We start from the raw sequence: 12,285 nt of genomic DNA, 5'->3' as shown, positions 1-12,285 counted from the left end.
TCCTTCTGCGTATTTGGAAAACTGAATAAATCAGTTTAACTTTAATCCTACCCTAACGGCGCGGCCTTCAAGTGAAACATTGTTGTAAGAGTTCTGCGCTTAAGAATTGTTTTCGTACCCCGATGCAACATGAACCCAGTAGTGTCTAGGAAATGTAACACACCCTCTTCATGATCAACTGACACGCATATGATGTAGTCAAGTCTGACGTATAGCGCAGAACGTTTTGGCTGTGTTTCCGCGCTTTCACTCTGGGCTGCTGCTGCACCAGCGGGCACCACAGGCGAAGAATGCGGCAGGCCGTTCACGTTTATTCAATCGTGATAGTAACTATGTCGTTTCAGAAACGTTATGCCAAAAAAGTGGGAGCACCTACCGGTTTCAGGTTCTGCTCTTCAGCCAGCGGAAGGCACGCGTTGTACATAGAGCATACAATTTCAACCACCTGAAAAATAAAGTCAATGTTTAAAGATATGAGCTGACACTAACTAATTCAATGCAAGTTCGATTGAAGTAAACTCTTTCAGTACGAGCCTTCGAAGCGAAGTAGAAAAAGTAAGAAATGACAAGGAGAATAACATAGTCATCACATTCAGTGATTATATTTCAATAAAACGTGGAAAAATAAACATGCGTTAAATTCCTCACCAGCTCTTCATGCTCGTAGAATGCGAGAGGAGGTATCCTAAACTAATACTGCATCAAACTGGCTTTTCTTGCGCGTAAACTACCTTTTCAAACGTTCCGTGCTGAATTGTCAGCCGTCTAACAATTCTAATTTAACAGGGCCAATCGTAACATGGCGCTTAACACCGCGGCCGATTCCAACTTCCAAATACAAAAACCTGAAACGTACAAATGCTCACCTAAGACAACCCCGGAACCAATCCGAATGATATTTTGTATGAAGTGAAAAGCGGAGAACGACAACTAAACTGTACTTATTTCACAATACAAAATGTTGGTTAAGGGCGCAGTTTCAATAAATAAATACCTAAATTTTGCAAGTTCTCAAGGAATGAAACAATACATTTATCAAGTGCACAACTTTACTCTAGAACACTAGGTATCCCAGTTCAGTAAAGTCCATGTACAAGTGCATCTGAAGCGGCCAAATATACTATGTGAATTTGCCTGCAAAGTGAAGATATTGAAGTAATTACGATAGGTTCGCGCAAGTCCCACTCGAAATTTAGCGATATATTTCAAGATTGAATGAGTAAAGGCAAGGCGCAGATGAAGAGAACTGAAGAAGGACACAAACGACAAAATTTCGTTTGTGTCCTTCGTGAAGCATGAACCAACTAGATCAAGCAAGAGTTCTACTTGAGTGTATTTCAAGAACAGTGTGCAATACATCAACAGTGCCCGCCCTAAATGTCTTAGTAGGTGGAGTTTCAAGAATTGTGACATAAGCTGTTATTATGAAATACCATGAGTTAAAAATAATGCTTCAGCGGTTGTAAAGTTTTGCAAGCTACTCGAATTAAATATTATCTAATAAAAATGATGCGCAGATTCACATCTAGTTCCACTCCTAGCGCCTACCATCTGAACAACATCCCCTTAGATTTTGTCGGGTTATATAAATATATTGGTATACACCTCACAAATAACACCCTGGACCATTCGTATACAGTACGTCATTAGCAATGCTAATCCTATGCTCGGGTATTTATGGCGCAACTTTTTCAAAGCACCAGCAACTTTACTATAACACCTTTACAAGACTCTAATATGTTCGAAACTTGAATATGCATCTGCAATGCGGGATCGCAGGCATGCTAATCTGATTACGACACTTGAACTAGTACAAAATAACTCTACCCGTTACATTGTTTCTAATTATAACCGTGCTGCGAGTGTAACCTGTAACTAACCTAACACTTATTCGACTAGCTAACCGCCGCAAAATCGCCCGTCTTTTGCTGTTTCATAAAACTTTCCGTAACACCACACTTCACGACGACTTCACACTGCGGCCTCAGTACATCTCAAACCGCGTTAATCATCACAGTAAGGTAGGAATTGATTCGTGTCACACGAAGCTTTCCTTTCAAGTTTATCATATCCCGTACACCTCAGGAATCCAACCCCCTTCTTTCAAGTATCGTAGCTATAACCGATAACAAACTTTTCCGCGAAACATTACCTAACATTCTATAATCAGGAGAGTCGTTGTATTACCAGAACTGACTGCACTTGTTTGCTTTACACGACTACTCTGTAACCACTCACATTTTATTGGCATATGGGCCTGAGGGTATTTTAAGTAAATAAATGCATAAATAAGAAGGTAAATGAATAAAAAAACGTACGAGATACAACAGCGTATAGATGTTACAAAATTGGGAAAGTATCGGGATTGGAGTCGGAAAATGTTATTAGTCCGACACAAAGTGTAAAGACTGTTGCGGATGCAACCAATTTGTAAGTGCAAACGGTGGAAATGGTGGGATGGTATGAACCACCCGATCACCAAAAAAAGTATACTGCGAAAACCTCCTAGTGCCAGTTGCCCGACAAGGCGTAAGCGTTATTACCAGTCACTCGTCTGGCACAGACACATCTCATGGAAAATACTAACGCGTTTGTTCGTAAGATGGCGAAGTTTACTGGGTTTCTTTTTCCTTCTTTTGATGGACGCAAGTACTGCAATCGTAATTAATTTTAATTAGGCTGAAGTCATCCTTACTACCTTCAATATTACTCAGTACCCTATTGAAAAATTTGTATGAGAAATAGAACGAGATGTATGCATGTCGCACAGATTTGACAAGAAATAGAACGAGATGGATGCATGTCGCACAGATTTGACGAGAAAGGAACGATATGAAATGCATATTGAACGAACTCGCAGAGAAAACGGGCGAGATCTGTATGATGTGCTACGCAGACATTTACGAAGTGCACGAGATTTATGCGATGTGCGATATGAATGCATAGAGCTTGAGTGACATGTGTGCGATGAGTTGTGTAGACCTGACGAGATTATGTATGACGTGCGTGAGGTGGCATGTGATGTGTACGCACTGTAGTCGTATGAGCAACTTGATCTTTGAAGATGACTGAATTGCATAAAAAGTGTGTGCACTTAAGTCGTAGTGCATACAAAAGCTCATTAATGACAGTCAGATTTATGAGCTGTTCGTAGTAAATGCAAGAGTGTGATCAATGTGCTGTATGATCACATTGAATCATTATGACACATATACCAGCATAAACTACAGAGCAAATAAGACGTTCAGAGCTCAACTTCTGGAATTTCATCCCCATCAAAGCTGGTGTCGGTACTTTTGATGCAATGATTTTCACTTGGGGACATATTCTCGGATGAACACTTATGGCGATACTACTGCCTTTGCATGACGCATTCCTCGACCAGCCAGTAAGCACTGGATAGCACAATGATATTGTCAAAAGCTATCAGCAGAGTTTGAATCCCTAGTACAGAGAGTAGATCTGCCTAAGATTTTATTGCAATATAGGAGTCAGGTACCATAAAAGTTTCATAATAAAATGTTACATGTTTGTTTGTGCACGCAATAAAATAATCTGGCAATGTGATTATAGCACTTTGGAGATGCTTTAAACAAGGACGAGTTGGCAAAGTTTATTGCAAGCAGTTTGATCAGTGATAAATTATGTATGCACTTTGTCACATCCTAATAATATTGCTTGCATCAGATATATCAGTCAGAGGTAGTATAAGGGCGAACTTGAACCTGCATATTTTCCAAATAGCCAAGTGCGTCAATCAAAATACTGTCAAATACAAATCTGCTAAGAGCATGTTAGTGCCTGTTTATGTCCAATTGTAGAAGGCAAGCGTGCGATTGGCCGTGCATGCCCACATATAAAAATAAAAAGCAGAACCACAAGACAGTATAAATAGGTTGGTGAACAGATAGCCAAAATAGCAGTCAAAATCCATCGCACTTTGTCACAAATAAATTAAAAATATTGTAATTAAATAACAATCCCTAAAAATGTCATGTGATCAATTGTGGTAATGATCACAGTTACTGCTGTGGAAAATTATTTGCACTAAGTGTTTCACAACTTGCTGAGAGGGCTTGACCTAGTAAAAAATCCTCATATGTGCACAGCAGTGGCAAAAAACGAGATGAGCGTCGCATCTTGGTGACCATTATCTCCCTACATACTACACAAAACTGAATTTGAAATTAAAGGAGAAATAACAAAGCAGTTCGTGTGCCAATGATGGTTAAGCGCACTGCAATGCCTTGCCATGCGTTGAAAGCTGACCTCCAAGCAACCAAAATGTAAGTGACCCTACATTGAAGCAGCGTCTCTAAATGACGAACGTGTATCACATCCTGGCATTCGCAGACGCAGTCACCAAATGAAAAACACCTTTGCAAATCGCAATAACGACGAATGTCACACGCGTGCGCACACAGACAGAATGCGAGCAGTTTCCGAAAGCACTCGCGAAAGACTGTACGGACGTTCCTACGCGTTCCACGCATATCAGAAGCGCGCGCGCGCGCGCGCACACACACACACACACACACACGCACGCACAAAAGGCGAGCAGTTTCCGGAAGCACTCGCCAAAGACGGCACGGATGTTTTTACAAAAAAGCAAATCCCACCGGCGTGGCACCATTTCCCGATGCACAAACAGCACCACTCATTAACAGTACACATCCGTAGAACGGCGCACAAGCCGGAACAAAGCGCACACCACTCGACGCCAAATCCGTCGTCGATTACGCCGCTGAGAAACGAACACCTTCTAACATTCACAAACCAAACGACGATGTGCTGCGAACTTCAAACAGATTTTACGGCCCTGTCCGGTTGATAGGGCTGCTCCACAGGCTGTCCTCACTGTTGAAAGCAATGTCAGCAAAGTTGTTGAAAAATTTGGAGGACGCTTAAGCTTCGCCTTCAAGAGTGGGACGCGACAGCGTTCCCGTCGACCCGCCAAGGGGTATAAGACAATGCGCTACGGCACAGCGATCACTTACGATGCGCCCCGCATCGGACTTAGCGCCCACCTATCACGCGGTGAGCGTCGAGCAACGCAGCGTTCGGCGCGGCAACGAAACGTGCGCCTGAGCGAACGGAACGAACCAAAGAACTCGGTGTCTCGGAGGGGAAACGATCTACGCCAGCCAAACGTCGTGATCGGCACGGGCAGAGAGATAGATAGTAATCTAAACCGGGAGCACGGCGAAGCGTCGTCAGGGGAGAGGGAGTCCCGCGACGCGCCTGGCAGCGGTCCCAATGCGCGCGCGGCGCGCCTCCTGTCGGGGCAGCGCCGTACATTGAGAGGAGGGGGTCTTCTGTGTTTGCCGCAAGATGGCTCTGCGTGTGCGGAAAGCGCAGAAGAAATGCAGCGGAAACGCACTTCGCAACTCGTGTAATTGTGACTCCTGTACGTTACATGTTCATAATTACCGATATACACCGCAGTATAACTTTCCACGGCTCGTTTCGAAGGCAACACCGCATTCACTAGAGGCGCGTTTGCACCGCTTGGAAGCATCGAACTCGTGGCTGAGTGGTAGCGTCTCCGTCTCACACTCCGGAGACCCTGGTTCGATTCCCACCGGGCCAATCTTGGAAGTTGCTTTTTATTTATGAAGCGCCTGCCGTGATTTATCGCTCACGGTCAACGCCGCAAACGCCGACACCGACACCCGACGCCGACGCCGACGACACCGGCTTTTCTGCGACACGAGCTCCTTAACGCTATCGCGTTAAAAAGGCCGCCTAAAAAATTGGAGGACGCTTAAGCTTCCCATTCAAGAGTGGGACGCGACAGCGTTCCCGTCGACCCGCCAAGGGGTATAAGACAATGCGCTACGGCACAGCGATCACTTACGATGCGCCCCCCATCGGACTTAGCGCCCACCTATCACGCGGTGAGCGTCGAGCAACGCAGCGTTCGGCGCGGCAACGAAACGTGCGCCTGAGCGAACGGAACGAACCAAAGAACTCGGTGTCTCGGAGGGGAAACGATCTACGCCAGCCAAACGTCGTGATCGGCACGGGCAGAGAGATAGTAATCTAAACCGGGAGCACGGCGAAGCGTCGTCAGGGGAGAGGGAGTCCCGCGACGCGCCCGGCAGTGGTCCCAATGCGGGCGCGGCGCGCCTCCTGTCGGGGCAGCGCCGTACATTGAGAGGAGGGAGTCTTCTGTGTTTGCCGCAAGATGGCTCTGCGTGTGCGGAAAGCGCAGAAGAAATGCAGCGGAAATTCACTTCGCAACTCCTGTAATTGCGACTTCTGTACGTTACATGTTCATAATTACCGATATACACCGCATTATAACTTTCCACGGCTCGTTTCGAAGGCAACACCGCATTCACTAGAGGCGCGTTTGCACCGCTTGGAAGCATGGAACTCGTGGCTGAGTGGTAGCGTCTCCGTCTCACACTCCGGAGACCCTGGTTCGATTCCCACCCGGCCAATCTTGGAAGTTGCTTTTTATTTATGAAGCGCCTGCCGTGATTTATCGCTCACGGTCAACGCCGCAAACGCCGACGCCGACACCGACGCCGACGACACCGGCTTTTCTGCGACACGAGCTCCTTAACGCTATCGCGTTAAAACACGCAAAAACATGGAAATAATACGCCTCTACTACCCACGCTACTCATGCGATCACAGGAACCACAGACGGCGAAGTAAACAAACGACGTCATTTCCCTTCATTTCGGACCGAAGTAGTTTCTCAGTTGCGCGAGTCTTCCTTTCGAGCAGGGCGCGACTTGTTCCGGGGACTGTGAGGGCGCTGCGGTCGAGCTCTGCACCAAGTGAGCGGCGCTGCTCTGCTGACATGTGCACGTTACTTACGGGTGTTTGCGCTTCTTGTGCTGTAGCCGATTTTATTTTCTCATTGCGTGTGCCTTGTAACTGTCCTCGGGCACGTGGCTGGCGGTCGAGGTCTTTTGCGTCCGGTCCAAGTTTTGCGCTCATGGAGACGCCAGTACCGGCGACGTGTGGGTCACCAAGCGTCGTGTGCACTTTGGTTTGTAGGCCCACCTTCTTTTCCATCTCACTCCTTTCTTCGGACGTGCACCCTCAGGTATGGTGTCTGTAGAATATTATACTTCAGCTTAAACAACAACAGAAAGAAATAACGGCTGCTTTATTCAGCGAGCACCATGTAAATGCCGAGTGCCGCGACTAACAACCATAACTGAGCCAGGCTATAGCAGACGACGCTCGGATGCTTGGCGCGGAGGTGGATGGCAGTGCTGCGGTGGCGGGAACGGTAGCGGGCTGCATGGTGCGCATAGGCGAGGAATTGGGGTACTTAAAGAGGACTATAGGCGTTGTTGCGGCGGGCGGCCGATGTGATGCTGATCGTTTGATCATATTTACGAGGTGCTTAGAGAACATGTGCTCCTTTTTTGTGTGAATTAACGATCACTAAGCCCTGGGGCCTGTGCAACGCTATTAGCTCGCTGTATGTTTCTTGCGGTGCGCCGTTGTTGATTATCGTAGTGCGGTAAATTCGCGCTTCTTTGTCTCGCCGCTCCCGCATCGGGTCACAGTGCACGGAAGAATGTGTTGATAGCTGTGCTATCGCGTGCTGTAGTTCACCGCAATTCAACACTACGTGTACAGTGTACAGTGTACAGTGTAGTGTACAGTGCTCACGGAATGAAACGCGACAGCGAGTATTTGGCAGAACCCAGCATATGTGCAGAGAACTCGAGAGTACCATGTCATGTCGCTATGAATCTGGTCACTAAAGGTGACTCTGACTCCGCTATAAGTGTACACACCAAAGTTACGTCGATGTGACACGAACTGCAGCCGGTACAAACGAAAGTCTGGGCATTAGCCCTAAATTGACGCGTTTCATTCCGTGAGCACTGTACCTTGTCATGCGCAGCAGAAGATGATTAGTACAGCTACAAGAACAATAACAGTGATTTCCTAATGTTCGTTCGATATCGGAGTGCACATTTAGCAAAAAGTTTCACGAAAATTACCCCGAGGTTAATGTTGCTAAGGGCTTCATCTATTGTTTATTTTCTTTTTGTTATGAAGTATGCTAGCGCCGGGTCATCGCTTGGTCTGAACGGGCAAAAAAATTCAAGCAGGAAATGTCACTGCTTCTGTACGTAATTTCTCAGCAAGAAATCGTATAGACAATTCTAGAAGTACGTTGATGTGTTGCGCAAATGTTTTCACAGCTAACGTTAACGCGCGACGGCATCTAAATGATCCGACTCGTGATAAGATTTTAGCTTGTATGCAAACTTTGGTGCTTATAGATTGTCGCCAAGGCAACCTGTATTTCTTGTGTTTAGTGTTCTGTTTGTTTTCGTGCCTTTGACACGTTGAATAACCGCCTGTGATGTAAGAATGAAATATTTAATTTCTCTAAGCGGATGCAGCTTCATGTAGCTGGCTATACGAGAGCTTTCCCCAATTTGACGCGATGTTGTCAAATCACAAGTTTGCAGTTTCAGCAGTGATTACAATAAACTGAACATTTATTGTTTAGGGATGTCACAATTTCCTGAGACGGAGGCATCTCTGCACCACATAGGCTGCGGCACTATGCAGCTTGAACAGCACGACAAAGCATCTGACCTGCCTGCTTTGACAAGGTACGTACTAAACGGTCACAGCCATTTATGTGTTCTAGGGTCTGTTCGTGTATTTGGTACCTGTCAACTTTTCTGAGTCTCTCATGCAATTTATAAATTCTTGCTATTCTACAATTTTACTAATGTTCCATTAAGTAATGAGAATGAAGTTTTATTAGTGAAGATGTTCTAAAGCTGCTGAGAAATGGGGTGGCATAGGATTGCGTAAATGCACGTAAAAAATAGTCCTGGCGCTTTGCTTTCTTAATTGCTAGCAATGAAAAATCCCTAATAAAATTAGCAAAGGGACACTTGCTTTAGGTAAGTTTATTAAGATACGTTCCAGAAGCAGGCTAAGTTTGCAGCAACAAAAGCACTGAGAAAAACTCACTGATCTAAAAACATGTTAGTTTCTGCTTTTCCAAGTGTGCTGCTTGTGTACAGTGTGTCAAAGTAAATAATGGTTAATAATGTATGCATAGAAAAGTGTGGATGCTGAGAGAAAGCTTTAGGAAAGTGCGTGCTCTCTTTCCAACACAGGATTTCTGTCTAGAACTTTTGTAAAATATGAAGTGCACAGGCTGGCAAACAATGTTCAACACTTTTGCTTTAGATTTTAATGTAGCCAGTTCGTTATGTGTCCCTAGTATAGCTTAGCGTCAAGCTTGAAGCTGATCTCTTATGTCACATCAGTTGCAGGATGCAATAACGTGGTATCACAAACTGCTTGTTACGCATGTCAGTCAACCTGGTGCAGTTGTCACAGGTGAGAGTATAACTGAAAGCTGCGCATTCTTTGCCCTTCTGCACATGATGTGGGATAGAGTTTGAACTATGCTATAGTGGCACCATCTCCCTCACCTTCTCTTTCTCATTATTCTGTCAACTTGCAATAATATGCACAACTTCTAGAGGCTTGATTATGGTGTTGTCTGCTGAACATGGCCGATATGAATTTCAGTAGTTTGGGGTACCCTCAAAGCTATGCTGTACTTTTCATGCATTTTAAAATGGTCAATTTGACATATGTGATTGGCTGTGGCATTCTGAGAGAAACAATGCCTCTTGTGAATAATGCATATATGCATTATTAGCATTTTCTAATACTCTTTCAAGAAGCAGCCTATAGGCTGCTCCCCGAAGAAGTGACCACCTTTGCTTACGCTACGTGGCAGTCTGGTCCAGTTTACTTAACCTGTCTGCCATCTATGCACGAAAAGGAGGAGAGAAGCGAAAAAAGGGACCTTCGATTTATGTTTTTGCACAGATGGCTCATACATTGCACTTTTCTTATCTCGCATGCTTTGTTAACTCAAAGCTTTCTATGGGCGAATATCAGCATTTCATTCCTATTTATACCTAATAAGAATTACTTAGTTTACAGTGTCACTTTTTATATTATACTTTTGTGAGACTAAGCTCACTTGTTTTAATGCAAGTGTGGCTGGGCCTGCAGAAAGAGTAAGCAGACTACTGTGTTGCTGATCAGTGCTGATCTCCACGTCCGAGCTGGTCCCACAACATCCAGGCACCACTGTGCTTTGCTTCATTGACAACGTAATATGATATAGACACCTTGCACCTCAGTGTCAGTTTTGAGAAATATGCTAAGACACAAGGGTTGGCCTTGGTGATAAATACACTCGTGTTCTTTTTTTTAAGCATTCTTCTTGCAGTGTTCCTCATGTACATGTTTTCAGAGGATGCTTAAATGCAAACTGCCATGGAACTTGTTTATGCCTTAAAGTAGCACTCTTTCACCAAGAAAAAAGCCTTATTTAATGCACAATTCATAAGAAAGGTGAGGAGGTGACAGGACATAACAGTCTAACAGCCATCCAATTTTACTGCTTGCAGAGCAATATAAAGTGAGAGGTGAAAGGGCAAGAACAGATAAATCGACAATGTATGTTGCTCACACAACTGCGAAAAGGAGCATGGCTACTATGACACTTGTTTTACAATGATAAATAAGCAGTCTTGCTATCTGATAATCTACTGGAGGGCGAGCCAACTCGCAGATTCTCTGTCACACATATAAGGAAAGGCTCACAAATCTTGCCAGCCCTATGCTCGTAACACATTGCCACAGTTGCATAGTTTTCAAACAAAATAATGCAAGTGAGCTTTGCACTACCAAGTGACCACCAAATGACCTGAGCATTCAGTTAACATGGTTGCAGATCCAGTCATTTATACATTGGCCTGTTTTGTTGACGTGGTGTCTACTGCACGACAGTGGGCTTCTTCGATTTTCTACTTCTGGCTACCCGCGGGCTGCCAGAGCCAGCCAGAGCGTCTTCGTTTTTCTCGGGTTGCTCCGCCCACCGCACTACGCACTTCCGCCGGGCGTTCGTTTTGCTCGCGCTGGACGGTTCTGGCTACCCGCGGGCTGCCAGAACCTGCCAGGACGATTTTGGTCTGGCTGCTCTCTGGAAGTTCTCTGGCTAGCAGACGACTAAAAGAGGCGATGGGCGCTCGCCGCCATCTTTACGGGGACTTCACGGATTGCTACACGGGCGCTTGAGGACTTAAACTTACCTCGCTCAGCCAACTGTCTACGGTCATCTTCGGATTTCCTTACTTCTAGCGTTATCGTTTTAGGTGCTAACGCTCCGCTCCGCATCGCGAAGCGGTGTGAAACGAGCCGTGGTGAACCGTTTGAAGCTTGTGTGTGTGTGTGTGTCCCCTGATTGCTTCTTCGCGGCGGTGATCAGCACGCCGCACTCTCATGCGTGCATGTTATCTGCATCGTGTTCCACGCAAGCTGTAGGCGCTCATTCACACATTGCGGTACATTTTGGGTTCGTCTTTCACTGATGGCGTTCCTTTTCACACATCTCGCGTATGCATGCGGATGTATCTCCTTTTTCTGCAGTTATCTAAGGCTTTGCAGCTAGCCGTGTGCGCTCCGTCTCTCCGTCGTATGCTTGGGTGGCAGCTCGAAACCGACATGTGTTCGAACTGCAGGCCGTTGATCTAAGAATACACAGATTGCACTCGGTACATTTAGACGCACGTACATTGGCTTATTGATCTCATGATTGCGACCAATGTTGTTTTTCGTGTGAAACGTTTCGCTGGTCACATGCGACGTGCATTTTCACGCGCCAGCCGCGTCCCCAGCTCCTTAAATGAGAAGCACCATCAGCCACAACAAACTTTCTGAAATCGAAGCACAAACAGGTCGGCGCGAAATTTTATGCGTATGAGACGTACCCGTTAACCTGCTTTTTCATGTCTTGTGATGACACAACGCCAACTCATCATTGTCGCCGGTGGTCGACGTGATCGCTGCGAGCAGGGATCCTCCAGCTCTCGCTTTCGAGTATACAATCACGATTTCGCGTCTTGTCATGCGCCTCGTCGGAGGCCATCGGTTGCGCTGCGCAAGGCGAGGTTGGCCGAGTCGCGCGAAATCGCGCGAAAGTGATCGTGTTCCTGAATACAACTATATATTTTCAAGCTGGCAACGCACAAATGGGCCGACTACGCCGAGCGCGCGTCGGCCTCGACGGGCGCTGCCATGCTGGTAGCATGTTTACATTTGGCCAGCTGTACCGGCGTTCGATTTTGCAAACTTCGGGCAGGTTCGGGTTGTCGTGGGGATCCCAGCCCACGTGACTTCCTGTCAGAACCGGAACTAGCTGGCTGCCGTCTGGCTCCCAGCGGGCTGCCAGAACTCCGAAAATCGAAGAAGCCC

General features: G+C 46.1%; 1 protein-coding gene across 2 annotated transcripts in view; it reads right to left on the bottom strand.

The window, feature by feature from the left end:
* LOC135904201 (uncharacterized) overlaps positions 1-12,285 on the bottom strand; it is a 56,063-nt gene that overhangs the window by 10,576 nt on the left and 33,202 nt on the right. For both annotated transcript variants that reach the window (XM_070527125.1, XM_070527124.1), the window contains exon 4: positions 377-445. In XM_070527125.1, coding sequence (XP_070383226.1) covers positions 377-445 — 69 coding nt within the window. The remainder of the gene's footprint in view (positions 1-376; positions 446-12,285) is intronic.

This window comes from Dermacentor albipictus, chromosome 10 (genome assembly GCF_038994185.2).
Source record: "Dermacentor albipictus isolate Rhodes 1998 colony chromosome 10, USDA_Dalb.pri_finalv2, whole genome shotgun sequence".
Classification (NCBI taxonomy): Eukaryota; Metazoa; Arthropoda; class Arachnida; order Ixodida; family Ixodidae; genus Dermacentor; species Dermacentor albipictus.
The sequence above is the reverse complement of the archived record's forward strand: the minus strand, read 5'-3'. Positions and strand labels throughout refer to the sequence as shown.